This window comes from Gallinula chloropus (genome assembly GCF_964237585.1).
Source record: "Gallinula chloropus genome assembly, chromosome: 2".
Classification (NCBI taxonomy): Eukaryota; Metazoa; Chordata; class Aves; order Gruiformes; family Rallidae; genus Gallinula; species Gallinula chloropus.
This window is the reverse complement of record NC_140086.1, coordinates 25,139,430-25,156,565: the sequence shown is the minus strand read 5'-3', so window position 1 is coordinate 25,156,565 and position 17,136 is coordinate 25,139,430. Positions and strand designations below refer to the sequence as shown.

At 40.6% G+C, this 17,136-nt stretch overlaps 1 protein-coding gene across 1 annotated transcript in view; it reads left to right on the top strand.

Moving 5' to 3' along the window:
* SDC2 (syndecan 2) overlaps positions 1-15,435 on the top strand; it is a 59,034-nt gene extending 43,599 nt beyond the window's left edge. The window contains exons 2-5 of the mRNA XM_084279956.1: positions 4,894-5,005; positions 11,942-12,075; positions 12,881-13,016; positions 14,222-15,435. Of these exons, the coding sequence (XP_084136082.1) occupies positions 4,894-5,005; positions 11,942-12,075; positions 12,881-13,016; positions 14,222-14,385 (546 nt within the window). The 3' untranslated portion in view covers positions 14,386-15,435. The remainder of the gene's footprint in view (positions 1-4,893; positions 5,006-11,941; positions 12,076-12,880; positions 13,017-14,221) is intronic.
* Positions 15,436-17,136: the final 1,701 nt, after the last annotated feature.

The window sequence follows — 17,136 nt, the reverse complement described above, 5'->3', positions numbered from 1 at the left end:
GAACTCGGACTCACCAGGTGAGCGTGCTTGTTACACAAGCAGTAATAGAAAAGTGAGAGCCATTAATAGAAGAGGAAAATCTGTTTTCTTGCTGCTCGTTACATCTAGGATCTCCACCTAATCAACAGCTGTAATGCTTGCAAATTTTCAGAGCCTTCTGGGTTAGATATTTGGGATATAACATCACTTTTAAAAATACTAGTCTCTGGTTCAGTGCATACTAAATGGGTTACATATAAAAGACTTCCATCTGGGTAAAAAGGGAGGCAACGTACCATTAATAACCCAGCTGCAAACCTCAAATTCTCTGTCCTATATATATATATATATATCTACCCAGAAAGGCATAGAACAGAAATTTAAGTGCATCTGTAAGTAATAAAATGTTTCCTTCCATGTGTCAGTTACTCATCGCTCTTCCATCTGAATTTCAAACAGCCAGGACAACCGTGGTAAACATTACTTCTTCACTGCTCCTCACACCAGCTTTCTTGGCTTCATCCACATGGCATAAAAATCTTTAATGTCTTACTCTTAAATCATCCCCACATAATGGGAGAACTGACTGTGACAGCAGTGCTGGAAATGGGAATGGTTGTTGCAGGGTGCTTTGTACTTGTTTTTTTCTAATATATAAATGAAGTGTGCCATCTTTTCACAACCCTCCTATTGTCTGAAAATTGTTTTAAAATTTTTGCCATTGTAATTTTGATGAATGATTTATGCCTTTCATGAGGTGATGAGTCACAAAACCCCCTTTTTTTTCTTTGTTTCCTCTCTTTTAGTGTCAGAATGAGGGTTGGTGCTTTTTTTTAAATACATCCTGGATGATCTAAATTTATTAAATTAAAAATAATTTAAAATGTACGGTCTAGTAAAATAAAGACTTTGAGATTTCAAATTCAACATATAACTGGTATTGGTATGCATTTTATCTAGTACTTAATGGGTGCTAATCTACACTTCATCCATGAGATTTAGATTTATGCCAGTGTAGTCAATAACCAGACAAGAATCAGCGATCGCTGGCATGTAGCATGTGAAGTATTTAGGTCACAGGATTTTGCAGCATTATATTCTTGGAATAAAAACGCAAGTGGGATAACAATGATGGACGAGAATGCAATCTCTGTCAAGAGGTAACGAGCAGTTTTTGTGGCTTCAGGGCCAGATTAAAGGACTGATAACAGAGACATCCTTGCCTGGTGTTCCTGCCTTTTTAATATCTCTGAAAGAAAGACTGTTACATAAAAGTGACGCGAGGGCCCTCATTTCAATTGTTAACCATAGGAAATAGTCCCTTAAATATTAGGCCTTCATTATAACTACAAATAGATTTATGGAGTTAGAAATTGCAAACTTTTTTATTTTTCCTCCTGAGGATATTGAAGTGCCAGTACAGACTTTTCTCTGTCCAAACCTACGGATGACAGACATGTTTTTCCAACTTATCTTTTGTGAACACCCTGGAAGCAGTCCATGGGTCCTCATGGATTCCCAGCTGACAAGCGAGAAGACATTCCTAGAGCAAATATTAAATCAAATTTATTGTTACATAGCATAAAATTGCAAAGCGTGGCTTCAGAGCTCGATGCTCACTTAAGCACCGTGAAGTATTCTTTTTTTTCATTAACCATCTCTCATTTTCCTAAACCTAATCTTCACGGAATTATTTTTAACAAATGCACATTTTTTGTTAACTGTTGGGCTTTTCTTTTTATTCTTAACATTAAAGCAGTTTTAATTCCAGCTACGTGCTCCTGAGCAACTGGGAAAGAAGCGCAAGCTGTGGGTATAGAGAGGTGACCCTACCTTGAGTCTGCTAGCCAGTTTGCAAAGAGAGTCTGTCTGGGGACAGTGCTGTGCATGTGTCTGTGCAAAGTAAGTTTTTTAAGCCAGGGTATGCTTCTTTGCGGATTTGGCTTCAGAGGGTACTTGTGTCCTGCCCAGCTTCCATTAAAGGAGAGTTGTTTGTATGGAAGTAAGGTGAAGCAAGGGAATGTGGCCAGAGGAGCAGCAGAGAGTCTTCCTCAGATGGAGCTTGATGTCTAGTCTGTGGTTGACTGTACTATATATTTCTCCCAATAGTAAATGTTGGACTGGGTCTGTAACACTGTGGGGAATAGTTTTCTCATTCTGATGGGGTTGTGCCTTCCACAATACTAGATATTAAATAATGCTTCCCATTGCATCCTTTGCATTTCTGGAATAAAACACAATGGATGCTCGAATTGCTGCTGAAAACTACCCAGGCTTTTCTTCCATTTCTGTTCCTCTGTTTTCAGCTGGTTTAAATCTTGAGAACATCTCAGCGTAGCTAGAAATGAAAGCATTTGGCAGCTGAAAAGCTATAATTCATTGAAAGAAAGGGAGTGAATATGATGGTGGGGAGCCTGGCTGACCAGGCACTTGCAGTTTGGGCTGGATTGGGTTAGCTGCTCAGCTGTCTTACAAAAACTGAATCTTTAGAAGAACTGTCAGGAATAATTTCTGTCTTCTCTGACTCCTGTGAGGCTGAAAAGAACAAAATAACAGGGCTGTTTGGTTTCTTTGGGAGGGGGGCATTGGTTTGGGTTTTTGTTTGGTTTTTGAATTCTACTAAGTTTGTTTCTGATATAGACAGAAGTGGGAAATGCCCTAGGGAATAAATTGATTTGTAAGTTCATATTTTTATTCAACACTAAAAATTCTGGGCATGGATGTGTGATGCTTCTGTTCCCATGCAGACTAATTTTCATTCACCGACATTTGCAAACTCAGGCTGTTTCTCAGCTGTTGCCAAATGCTATTGGCAATTCCTGTTGTTAAGAAATTTCTCCAGGTAGGTCTTCAAATTTTTTTTCCCAGTGTGGCGTTGGGAAATGTTTACTGCCTCCGATACCTTTTGAATATTGTATGCCTTTTCTGTGCTCGTGGGCAGCTGCCGCATTTCCTTTTAAATAAGTTTTGGGTTTTTCCCTGCCTGATACTGAGGAGTGGGCTGTTTTGCACCACAGCTGTGTCTGAAAGTAAAACGGGGCGAAGGGGCTTGGTCCATTGTGGCAGCCTGATCAACATCAGGATATTTGTCCTGTGACTGGGAGTTGTTTTCCTATACAGAAGCCGTCTCCGTTGTGTCTTAATTACAATACCACCTATACTCCTACCCAACTACTTCAGGCCTTCCTTTGGAGACATCTTTTAAAGGAATTAAGCCATTTGATGGTGACCAGACATCGTCTTGAATTTCTGCTTTGGACTGCAGCCAGTTCCAGGCAGACCGTGGGAACCAGCAGTACGCATGAGACAGGCCTTTCCTAATCCTTTCTTGAAAACAGGGGGTTTGGGATTTTTTTTTCCCCCACAGATCTCACAGGTAAAAGCTACTGTAGCAAGAGTAGTACTTTGACCAAGTATCCTGTTGGTTTTCTTTTTCCTCTTTAGAAGAAAAACAGGGTAACGCTGCCATAGTTTAGAGCTGTTAAGAAAAGTATCAGGTGCTCCCAGTGTGAAGGTCTTTAACTCTGAAGTACTCTAGCAATCAGGATGGCCTTTCTGTTTTCTGTGAAGAATATATGTATATATTTTTAATATTAGATTAAACTGAAGAGTAGTTTTGTGCTGTGAAGAAGCTTTGATGGTTGGAAGAGGAATCCATTGCCAAAAAGCCTCCTAAAAACCCAAGAAGTCACAAATGTCTTCAATAATACTTTTTAGACCGCAGTGGGGGAATGAGGGGGAAGATCTATTTCAGAAAGTTAGCTGTGGGTCTTTGCATACAGGAGTTACCCCTCCTGCAGTTTGGTACCCCTTTAGGAAAGCTACACTGAATGTTGGGTAGAATAAAATGGGCAAGCAGCTTGTTTGGGTGATTATATGAAATAAAGATACAATTTGGCCTAGTATTGCTTCTTGACTTTAAAACTCCCATTTGCAACTGTCATGTGTTTTTCAACAAGTCCTGGCAAATAGATGTTCATGACAACGCTGGTGAAAGTAATAGCAGTAATAGCAGCAGGTACCTTCTCAGTCAGCACAGGTACATGGCTCCTGTCAGGACGTGCATTCTCTGCTGAGGACGAGCAAACTGCTGTGGAGGAAGGCAGTCACTAGTCTTTCAAAGCCTGGACCATCAGTCTAAAAGGATGACTGATACCTTGTTCTGTTACCAGCTCATTTTATCAGAATCCCTCTTGTGTGGGGACATACTTGTAAACAAAACTTTGCTGAAAGGCCCAAGAATCCAACTTTTTGCCTGTTGAAGCTGCAGCTAAATTTTAGGAGAGATGTATTCACTTAGGAATTGGAGCATCTTGCCTGATCAGGTTTTTGGAGACACATTGTTTGATCTAGCAGGAAATGTCACGGTCCTTAATCAACAGCACTGTCTTGGAAACATTTGTATTCTGTAGTTCCAAGTGTTTCTTCTAACTTGTAAAGAGTTTCATGAGGTTTGGCTTGAGGTACATCTGAGATGGTTTTTGAAATGCGCTCTTGTTGATACCTATTTGAGATCAAATCACAGACTTTATGTGACAGCCTATAGATTTGTATATTTGAGGTCCTGACAGAGGGCTTCAGTTCTGGGATTTGCTTCTTTCTTGTTACAGAAACTCTGCAGAATATATTGAAAATCCCATTTATTCATTCCTGTGTCTAGTGAGATGAAGTGTGGTTTGAAGGGGCCTTGCTTCCTAAAAGTCGGGTGGTTTCTTAGTTTTCATTGTGCAGCTGTGGATTTTTTTAAATGCTGTAATGTTACAAATTTCTTTAACATCTTAGATGAATGCATTGCATAAACTGAAAGTATAAACTGTTCGGTCTGCCATCATCAGCTCCAAAAACAGGAGTGAAGAGACTGCTACGCTGTGGAACTGTTATCTTTTTAACCATTCCCTCTTATCTCTTTTCCAGAGAGCAGATTTGACCTCCGATAAAGATTTATACCTTGACAACAGCTCTGTTGAAGAAGCATCAGGCGTCTATCCAATTGATGATGATGATTATTCTTCTGGGTCAGGTTCAGGTGAGACATCATCACAGTTTGATTTTAAAAAGTGTAAGAAATAATGCAGTTATTTGAGGAAAAGCTCTGCAGTTTTCTTTTATAAGCTGGAGATGATGCTTTCAGTGATTACCATGGGTGCTAGGCTCTCTATTTACAGAGCACTGAGCATCCCTGCAAGCTGGGTTTTAAATATTAACTTTCTGCTCTTTTCTCTTACTCCTTATTGCATCATTTCACTGTGGTATTTTCTCTCTTCTGTCCCTCTGGTTTCTGTGTAGATATCTCTGGAGTTTTGAAATAAGGATTAGAGAAGGCTTAGTTTTCCCATAGCAAAATGCTAATTTAGTAGTCTGTAAGAAAATACAGCAGCAGCAAACTTGTTTCCTCTTATATGCATTCAGGTTGATGTAAACATGATGTCCACTTCTTTTTTTTTTTCTCATTGTTCTTTTAAGTTTGGAAGTCTAGATACTGCCAAAAACATGACAGTTTTCTCTGAGGTAATTACAGCCATATAGTGAATAAAGAAATTCATAAACATAACATACTGAGTTCTCAGACTTAAACACTCATTAGATGCATGTAGCTAGCTCATCATTTTTCAAAAAACTGTCAGGGAAACCTCATTAATTATTTCTCTTAGAAAGCCTCTTTGTGGAGTGTCTTCTAGACTAGCTGGGAGGCTCCAGCCATTAAAAGTTAAGTGCAGGATTTTATGGTAGTGCTGGAAGAGACGTTTCCTTACTGTTGTGAGCAGTTGTGGAAATCTCATTTATTTTCTAAGTGTCTTAATTTGTTTGCTACTACACTTTTTGTAGCCTGTCTTTTGGTGTTTAAATATACTTGTGAGCTTTTAAATGGTGAGCCTGTCTTGTAGCACCTTTTCATTGTTACCTTGTAAGCCATGGCTGAGATTTTTCGGATGGATTTTGGTTTTTCTTTTCTTTTGGCTGTTCAAAGATATATTAAAATAAAGTCTGCAGAGATCTGATTGTGCTGCCAGACAAATCCAGGCTCATTGGTTATTGGCACCTGGGTAATACCCGTCATTTTGGGAGTCCTCTGCACAGGCAGTTTGATGTTCCGATGTGATCAGAGGCTTAATTGGACATCCTTGCTGTAGACTTCTTTGAGGGGAAACTCAAAATTACCTTCGGAAAAAAAAAATGAAATTAACAAGTCACTGATTTCATCCCATTTCCAGGACTATATAAGGAAAAATCCGATTTGTGAGAATATTGCCTTTTCAGTCAGCATCCCATTCTGTTGTGACTTCAGATGCTGGTGACTTTGTCAGCTTCAGGAAAGGAGATTGATGATAAATAGTGATATGGAGAATGGTCTGGTTTGGGTTTATTTCATCTCTCTGTGGAGTTTGGCTGTGTCTAATGCGGATGATTCAATATGCAGCCCTACTTTTGAAGTGAAAAAGACAGTACAAGAACTAGCTTCAGATTTTATTAACTCATCTCTGTGGAAGAGGTGGAGCCAGAAGGACAGAAGGCACCTCTAGACTTCAACAACAGTAACACTTTGGCTTTCTCTTCCCTCTTTTCCTGTGCTCAGCCTTGAGCTATGGGTGGGAGATGGAGAACATAACACGCACGCATGCTACCTCTGGCAATCTCTTCCTCTCCTACAAGAAAGCAGGAAAAATCTACTGTAGACTGAAAATAACTGGATGCCCCTCTAGAGAGCTCATGCGATGGTACCAAAATCTAGTTCTTTTGAACAAAGGAAGAAGTCTGAATTCAGATAATCTTCGAGGCAATCTGTGAGCCCAGTTTTATTTGCTTAAGGAAAAAAATCTCAAGAGGGCAGCAGATTAGCATCCTCTCGGCCCTGGTCATCTTGTACTTACTGCTGTCTCCAAGTAGAAAGTGTCCTGCGGATGTACTAATGATCAATTTTCCTTACATTATGTTGAATAGCTCTCTTTTTGCTCAATACTCAGTGGTGTAGTGTTCCTAGTGGGAAGAGCCTTCCCACTCAAGAATGGTTTTCTTACTATGTAATTCCAGCAAGCAGATCCAAGATGACAACATGTTGACTCCTTTCCTTGGTATGAAAATTGTTAGCTGCCACCAGGCCTATGGAGATAAACAGGAATTGTCAGCACCACCATTAATGCCCTTGCAGGTTTGCAAGCAGCATTAACATGGACAAATGTCACTGTAAGCATGACACATTTCAAACTAGAAATCAGCTGAGGGCTTTTTCTAAGGAGTGAAAAGGTGATGGTGTTCTGTTGGTTTTTTTTTTTTCCTTTCCTTTCCTTTCACATCCCCTTTAGTCTTTGTGTATACTCAGCTACTGATGTTTGTCTGCCCAAGTGTTCAGTCTGAATCCTGTGGTGAACAGTTTCTGAGGGACCGTGCATGCTTCATGATTGCCTTCTATCAACATCACAAAGTCCACAGTGAATTAATTAGTCCATTGTTTCCTTTCTGTAGTCTCACTCTGTAAGGAGATGCCTCAGTCTCTCATCACTACACTTTTTAGTGTAGGTGTTTCTATATCACATAATAATAAAAGAGTAGAAATAAGTTTTCCTGACCATATACAACCTGAAATACTTTTATAACTACTGCTGCTTTTTCATCTGGCATAAAAGATCTTAACTGAGCCCAAGTCTTGTAGGTACTTGGAAGCAGCTGCTAAGCAGCATGACTCCCTTACATTAAGGAAAGCCACTACCTGTATTGGATTTATCTACATGTTCTTTAGAAAACTGGCTGTTTCTTCTGTCTTCTCTTAAGATACTGCTGGTAGACAAGTCTATGCAGTATATGCCAGAATCTGATGCAGAGTTCCCTTTTCCTCCCTCTTTTCTACCAACCGAACATCTCTTAGTTAATAGGAGCTGGAGTCGATAAGGTTAACTCAGGAGCCACGTCTAGACTGACACTGTGCCTGGGGGTCTGTTCTTGAAAGAGTTATGGTGGCTGGGCTGGAGCTCCTCCAAGAAACACAAGAGTAGATCTGCTTTGGCTCTTGACCCAACGGGAAACCAAAGTTACACTCCAAGGCCAGAAGGCAGTTTAGGAGTCCAGTGGCAGTGTGACGTGGGGCTGGGTGACTGGCGGCTGGGCAGGGGGCTGTGGGTGCCTGGGTAGGGGAGGCACAGCTGCTCTCCCAGGTGCTGAACAGGTGCTGACACCAGGGCCATGACAACGCTGGATGCTCCTGGCCCTGGTGGCAGTGTGCCCAGCCCACACTCCAGGTGCAGCAATGCACCTTCTCCTGGTGTGCTTCCCCTCCTGGTTAGCTTGGCCTTCTGTGTTGCAGGCATCCCAGTGAGTATTCATTTTACACTTCCTAAGGTCCCACTTAGATGTGCCTTTCAGATCAGAGCAACAGATCCTTCTGTCTGTTTGCTACACCAGCCCCAGACATGCATCGTGACACTGACTCCCTGGTTCTCCAGGTCCTTTAACATAAAACCTACTCTGCACTGTTTGAAAGTGCGTTTTGTTGTGCTGGACAGAATCTTCAGTTTAGTTAGGGCTCTTAGTTTCTTCAGGGTTGTTTTTTCCCCTCCTCAGCTGAGAATTACTGGAAACACAGTGTCCTTGCACAGTTCCCATTTATTTCAGCTGCAGTTCCCTGAGAGCGCACTAGCATTAGGCTTACAGTGTCACCTCTGGTTGCCTAACACTATGTTGATTATGGTTTGTGTTGGGGGGCTTTCCAAATGTGACTGGGGGTGAGATAAGCCAGTTAAAAATGTGTCATTCTGGTATATGCCACTTTGATGATACAGAGGGGAGGTGTGAAAGAGATGATGGGTCTGTGTGTGCCTGCCTTATGACAAGTTTGCTTGTGGTGGTAGCACTCCCAGAGTGCAATGTGCAACAGCAAACAAACATCATGTCAAAAGATAGGGTGAAATGATTGGATTTGTTTGGTAGGAAGAGTTAATCACTGGCTGCTTTGCAAGTAAGAGTGCTAACTACTGTGGGCTTTTTTGTAGTAGACAATGATTTGAGCTGGCACAGGCTTGATTTCCTTTCAAGTTTCCTCAAGCACCAGGAGTGTGAGAGAGCATTTGCATTCCTGTCATCCAAGGGGCAGCTAATAGTCACATCACTGAGGGCTCTATTAGATATTTTCAATACTACAGCACAGTTTAGAGCTATTTTGACCACTGTGAAAACAGGAGTTGGGCATCTTGAAGAAGTTGCAATGTATGAAAGATGGTATATGATGTTGAGAGGTCTCAACTCTGCCACAGAGATGGCTGTGGATTTAATACTGCAGGATTTTTGTGGTGCCCTCGCTAAGAGGACAGTATCTACTTGTAGAGAAACTCTAGGCAGTTAATAGCCAGCACCATCATCCAAGATGGCCAAATCCAGAAGCCACCTAAAGACACAGTGATATTTCCAGGAAGAAGTAAGCTTTTATACTCCAACCATTTCACAGTATTCCTCTTAACAACCCGGATAGATATTACACTCATGACACTTTGTAGGATTTCTATTTCCAGTCCTACTTTAATTCAGGGAGGGGGGTGGTTCAAATTTTTTATTTTCTTTTTGTCCTTTTAGGGAACATGGTACCATGTAAAATGCTATTGCTCTGTTCTGCAGGGCATTGGGGGGTTGATGCCTCAGTCCCATTTGTAGGTAATTCTGAGAATACTACTCTCAGTTCAGCAAGAGAAGTACCTTCCCCTTTTTGGACCTATTCCATGCCAAGCAGATACCTGTCTAGATGAAGCTAATTAGAAAGCAGGAACCGTGAGGATGTGTCTGAGCTGGTACCTGACTCAGGCCTAAATGATGGGTATCCTGGCATTTTGGGGATTGTCAGGACTGCCCTGGGGCCATACGGAAGAGGAGTTGGTGCAAATCTAGCAGCAGTTCAGGAGTGAGATTAGTTACCCGTTTGTTGAGACACCAGAGATCTGCATCCTCCGTAGCCAGAAAGGTCCAGACCTGTAATGCTCACAGTTTCATCTGGCAGGCACACAGCTGTATGGCCTGAGGCGAAGGTGGCATTTAACGATTTGGAGGAGCAGTTGTGATTAAATGGGACTTATCATTTCATAAAAAGAAGAAAATACAGTTCTGTACTCTCAAAGTGTGTTTTATCAGATCTCTAATCTGATCATCAATTTTAATTTCCTTGACTGTGAAAGTCTTGTGTAATTTGGAGGAACTTTGGAAAGTAAAGCAGACTGAGCTATCCAATGGGCCCTTATTTCTCACAGAAAACTCTTGAGGCAAAGCCAGAATAGTTTTCATGTTGGATGCCTTTCCTCACCTCTGTTTTGAAGTAGGATGGGGTTTTTTGGTTTGTTTTTTTTTTTTTTTGATCTTTGAGTAGCATTTCAGGAAAATACCTGATTCTTGTTGTGAGGTCTTTATTCTGGAGGTTGCACTGTAATTTTGGTATCTCTGAAGGTTTTTTCAGAATTATTTTGTGCCGGTAGCTTTAATGTAGTAATTTTTTAATGATGCCACTTTTTTTTCCCCTCCCACAGCACAGAAGTTGTTTTAGTTGTTGTTTAGGTAACACCCTTCCTTTCAATTCCAAATGTACATACTTCTTGATCGCGAGTTCAAAACTTCTGTTACGCTTGGATTTTCAGACTGTTTTCTTTCTCTACAAAAATAAGATAAAAAGTCAGTTTGGAATGAGTGAGTCATGCTATTCTGTTGTAAGAGGATATATTTCTATTTGTTAGGAATTACTCTTATGCACATTTGCTGGATTTATTACCCAATAGTTACTTGGGTAACCAATGCCTGTAATGAGCAGAACACATTGAGATTCCTAAGGAGTGATCCAAGGAGTAGTTGATTCTTTTCCTCTTTCAGGTCTTGCAATAATTTATTCTCTTGTCTGTGTCTTCTTCCTTCCAGTATCTCTAAAGGATATTTATTAGACATGTCCATTATCTTATTCTAAAGGAGCCTTCATACTGCAGCCGAGCTTTGAATGTGGAGGAAATTAAATTTAAGGTCATCTTTAGGGAGTTTTCTGTCCTCTTAATCTTTATTTCAAAAGAAAAAGGCTTCTGAATTATGTGGAGTTAAAAAAACATGTGAATTCCTAGTAACTGAAACATAAAGAAAAGGCAATCTTCCTGTGGATAGAAACTATTGGGGTTTTATGTTTGAGGGTTTAACAGATTTTCTGTAGAGGAGAGATTTTGTTGTTGAAGCAGTGTGTTACAGGGAAAAAATGTTCAGTTCATGTGGTTTAAGTCAAGTCAGGGTAAAGGAGTTCATTGATTGATTATGATGTACAATTAACTGGCAGTCACTGAACTCTAATTTTGGGCTTAACATCAGCTATACAATACCAGCCACTTAAAAACTGGTAACATGCAACTACACATTTCCAACCCCTTGCTGCGACTGATCCAAACACGTGCCACACACGCAGAGATTTGTGTGTACACACCCTCCCCACACTCCTTCCCCCTTACAGGCTGTGGGGTGCACAGGGTCCCCTCATCTGGGTGTGCAGGACCTTCTGCCTGCGCACCCCTGCTGTAGGAGAACTGGAGGTGGCTGCTGGGGGCACTCATGGGGTAGAGGGTGGTGCAGCTGAGCCCCCGGTGCCACGGGGCCATAAGAGAGGGACACATCAGCACTGATAACTGCTTCTTCTTCCACTCCAGAGTTTCTCCCCCCCCCATTTTCAGACTTCTTTTCAGACTTGTTCCTTCTGTTTCAAAAATATTGTGGTAATTTCCTGGTTGCTGCTTAATCTGGCTGATGGCCCCCCTTCCTCTTTCATGAGATTGCTTGGGGCACGTATCTCCCTGACAGTTGGAAGCACACTGTTTGCCCTCGCATCTTTATCTTGGCAGGCATTGTCATCTAGGCCATTTGCCAAGGGTGGACTGTGCAAGCACCCCTACCTTGGTGTAGTAATAAAAGATGTAATTAGCCTTAAAAAATTTCACAGGTCAATGAAATGTCACGTTTTTGTCTCCAGGTGCTGAAGAAGATGAGGAAAGTGCAGTGGTAACAACATCCAGAACACTTCCAAAGTTACTGACAACTAGTGATGCATCTTGGGCTGAGACCAGCACGGTGAAAATGCAGACCAAGGTGCCTGCACAAACAAAGGTACGTGCCTGGAGAGCAACACCATTTAAAATGGTTCTGCTGGACTCCATTGATGGCTTGATGTTAACTTTGATTTATATGGATTAAAAAGCCCCCCCCAAAACTTTACTTAATGTTGCTGCAGCTTGTTAAATGAATACAGAGCTGTTCAGATTTATTCCTACTAGAAAGTCTGTGTAGGGGCCTCTTCTGGATTTCACATGAAAGAAGAGAGAAGTGCAAAAAAAGAACATCTGCCGATACACAAGACAGTTTCTCATGAAGCCTTTGAGCCTGAGCTGTGCCTTTTTTACATCTCTCAAAGAGTTATTCAAAAATTCTGCATGAAACCTCCCTTCTCAAAGGAGAGTGTTATGTGGCTTGGGTGTAGCTTGAACACTTGCCAGCTTCCATTTAGGATTTCAGTATCATTTAGTATTTCCTTCTGCCACCATAGGTGATACTGTCTACGTTACCCTCAAAGGTCTTCTGGATAGAACGTACCGAGTGTGTTAATTTCCGAATTGTTACTTCCTTTAGAAGCTGTTATTCTGGCAAACACAGGCAGTATTGAACAGCTGTTTGCTAAACACACTGTTGGGAGTTTTAAACTTGCGGATAGTGTTTTTCATTCCGGCATTATGACGGCAAATAGATCCAGTTACAATGTCTAGCAGAGCTTTCTGTGGTCAGAAGGCTCCCCATGTGTTGTGTTTGTGGGCACTGTGGAGGATGCGTGTGGAGCCACAGCTTCATGGTGGGCAGCGGCTGTGCCAACCGGCGGTGTGTCTGCAAACCATGCTCTGTTTTCCTTCCTGTGCCACAGTCACCTGAAGAAATTGATAAAGAGGAAAGGCCCAAGACGGATGGCAAGAACAAGAGTGATGAGCCAGGGGATGACACCGATGTGTTCACCGAGAAGCATTCAGAAAACCTCTTCCAGAGAACAGAAGTTCTGGCAGGTGAGGCGTTGTTTTCCAAGGTCCATCTTGGCAGAAATGCCCCAGGAAACAGAGGGGATCCATATCAAATAGTGCAAACTCAACGTTTGTCGATTTCTTGGTAGAATTCTAAGCATGTTTGAAGTGGGTAGCTGGTGTTTGATTTGATGAGAATGAGATGGGCATCTTCTGCAGTTATTTAATAGCAAAGTCTGTGGTTAATTGGTTTGACACCCACAAGTTGGATACTGCCTGCTGAGTATCTGGAGCATCCACAGCTGAGAAAGGGAGTTGCACTTTGGATTGATGCTTGCCGTGCAGAAATGTATTTCTCACCCAGACCGCAGACAGCACGTTGCTGTCTGGTCTGCCTGATGCAGAGGGACACTGCCTGGGAGGATCTCATGGCAGGGCTGGGTGGATGGAGAGGAAAGGATGAGGGTCTGTTTCCATGCATAACCTAGGGAGGCACATGCTGGCCACCAGTATTTTCACATGGCTTTCCTACATCTGGGAGTTTTTTGGCATGTAAAAATGGATCCCCTGTCACCTCAGATCCCCCGTGTCCTTGGAGGGGGTGTTGGCAGCCATGAAGGTTTTGCTCCTCTGAGCACCAAAACGTAACATAGCCGTAATATCCCCACCGGCATGAGGAAGAATGGGGTTTTGCTCTTGAAGTCTAGTTGCAGCTGATACTATCTACACAGTCACAAGTACACGATGAGCATAGTGCCAGTGTTCCTGCAGCTCCAGAAAATGTCCTCTCCTATTACTCAGCAATAGGACATTCATTTCAGTCTGGAGTAAGAGTGAAAACTGAGAGAGAAAAGGGAAAACCCATTTATTAACTAGTGTAACAGAACAGTTCTTTGAAGGCTGAAAATGTTACCTGTTAAAAGTGAGTTTGAAAGAAATGTTATTATAAATGAAGACAGCTTTATGCTCTGGCAGTATGGGTGGCTTTCTTAATTGAGGTCTTGGAAACTTTTAATAACTTTTTTAGAACTGTGGGTTGTTGGATCACTCGCTTGTAGGTGGAATGCTGTTTTAAATGATTGCTTCATGAACACAAGCGGGCTTTCTGAGAGTGTATTTCAGGATGCTCATAATCAAGACAGCTGCATAATTTGAAAGTAAAGACAAAGTCATTGTGGCAGATGAAAAAGAAACATAGTGCTAAACTTGTTTTTCTGGCATATTGTGACTCTCTCTCTCTTTGATTACAGCTGTTATTGCTGGCGGAGTTATCGGTTTCCTTTTTGCAATCTTCCTTATCCTGCTGCTGGTATATCGCATGAGAAAGAAGGATGAAGGCAGTTACGACCTTGGTGAACGTAAACCATCCTGTGCTGCCTATCAAAAGGCACCTACTAAGGAGTTTTATGCATAAAATTCCTATTTAGTGTCTCTATTTATGAGATCACTGAACTTTTTTAAATAAAGCTTTTGCATAGAATAATGAAGATTTTTTTTTTTTCATTAAAGAGCCATTATGGCACCTTTATGATAAAATCCCATTGTATTTAAAACTTTTCATGTATTCCTTTAAAAATGTAAAATTAAATCTTAACATTTGCAGTGTTCTGTGAATAACAGTGGCAAAGCATTATTTTATAAAACCATTGATGTTCACTGAATCATTTTTAAAACTTTATGCATAAATATAAAATAATGAAAATGATTGTTTTATCCTATGGTTCAATGAAAGTTGTTTAATTTTTGTCAGCATGTCTCAGATTGATCTTACAAGTTAGTTTTTATTTCATTAATTTATCTGTTTCCAAAAAATGCCTTTTTGTAGTTGTCATGGTGCAATTTGTCTCCAGATTATTCAGATAACAGTAACTTTTAGTGTAAATGTAATTTTTCAGCTATGTAAACTTTAACCTCCACTTTGTATAAATTTAAGTGTCAGAATATCAATTTTACACTTTGCATTGTTTCTCAGCGTACCTGTAGCTTCAGTGAGATTTGTAACAGCAAATTAATGTGTAAAATTGGATTATTACTACAAACTGTATAGTCGTGTTCTTACTAAACAAATCTCCTGTAAGGCAGATTTGGAGTAAGCTACTGACAAACCTAAGCAAACCCAAAGACTCTTAACAGTATTTTGAGAAGTTGCTGCAGATTTCTATGGCCACTGTATTTGTTAATTATTTGCAATTTGAAGGTACAAGTAGGGGTTTAAATTTTTGTTCTTTAAAAATTCATTTAAGTTGTAAACGTCTTTTAAAGCCTTTGAAGTGCCTATGATTATATGTAACTCGTTGCAGACTGGTGTTAATGAGTATATAACAGTAAAAGAAAATGTTGGTATTTTATAAGCACAGACAATTCTAATGGTAACTTTTGTAGTCTTACATGGATAGACATTAATTGTAATTTGGGAACATAAACACTACTGAATAAATCATGTGGCCTAATACTGAGAATTCTATTGTGATATACTTTTGTACGCTTTTCATTTTATGTCTGCTTGTTTATGTTCTGATGTCACAGAGTACATCTACGTGGATCTTAAGAAGCTAGACAAAAAAAAAAGGCAAAAAAAAAAAAGAAGGCTGTTGACCAGGCTGATCCTCAGACCAGATTTATTGCTGAAAAAAGTGGGAATGTTTAAGCCTTGCATCTGGTGTATGAGTTATGAGTCATTCAACCTTTGCATGATATTTAATGGCAGTATTGACACAGACCTGTTCTTCCTGCAAATGTTGTTTTCAGTACTGTAAAACTCAAAGAAGTACCCAGGTTCCTTTATTGTGTATATTGGTTTTTGATTTGTTGTTCTGGTTTGGTTTTTTTTGTTCCCCTGGCCCTTTGGAAAATTTATGGTTTATTCTGCTCGGACTCCAGCAGAAGAGTTGAGACAAGTGGAATATCTTCATAAGAGAAGAGAGGAATATTCCAAGTAGAAGAGAAAAGGTTCTGTTGCTTAGACGGCAGATAGAGGGGATAGAGGGGCACGTGGAGAAGACGGTAGTCTGCCTCCTTATATTATGCTTTGTAACAGACAAATGGCTTCGTCTTCTGCTCCGTTAACCTCCTCACTTTTTATTTTTGAGATTTCCAAATTACAGGTGTTCGGGTTGTCGAGCTCTGAACTGCTTCTCAGAAACGGCGATGTATTGTAAATAAGATCTGGTAGCTCTTCAGATAAGAGTTGCGTAACTTGTATTTGTTGCTGTCCCAAGTTCAGTGGTCATTTAGGAACAAACAAACGCTATCCTGTGCTAAAATATTTAATATATTGCTTTTTAAAATACCTATACTTACTGGCAAGTTTTTCAAAGCCATACAAATTCAACAAGTAAAAACAGGGTAAGAATTTAACAGGTATATCTTATTGTGCAATATTTAGTGAAATTCAATTAGTAAAATAACTGCTTGAATTAACTGTGCCAAGAAAAGAAAATTTCTGGCAAATGCTGTGCCACTGCTGTAAAATAAAGCATTTGTTAAAGTGCCAAAATAAAGTCTACCATGCCTAAACTAATACTTTATTTGTATAGTCTGACATCCAGTTTTTTTGAAGCCCACTTTGCTTAAGGTAGTAGATCTGAATTTTCTTCAGGAGTGCAGTGAAGATCACTGGAAATATGGCTATAAATGTTAAGTGCCAGGTAAATTGTCTCTCCTGTCTTCATAAGCAAGTTGATATTAACGAGCTGTTTTCTTTTTTATTTCTAAATGTTAGACTCCGCTTGTATACCTCATGCACAGGACACCTTATCCAACGCAGACATCTGTTGTGATTATGCAGGCTACCAAATACTGCGCTTGTTGGGTTCCTCCTGCATCTGCTTACAAGCAGAAGCGATGGTCAACTTTCAGCTCTTACTTCACCACTCACCTTCTCTTCCCCTGTACGTCCATTATCCGTTCTGCAAAATATGGAAGAGGTTTAACGCTTCAGCTGTGTACATGGACCTAAAAGTACCTCACCCTCCCTTGAAACTCATTTAGCATGCAGTAAGCATGGTATTTAGCATCTTGTGATCTCTTTGCCGTTCTCCTTTCAGTGCCAAACCATGCTGTTAGGGAAAAATCCTAACAGAGCTATCATCTCAATCATAAACATTGGTTCGGTTCTCCTCAGCCCGAGAACCAGGCTGATGCAGACGCCTGGCTTCCAGCAACG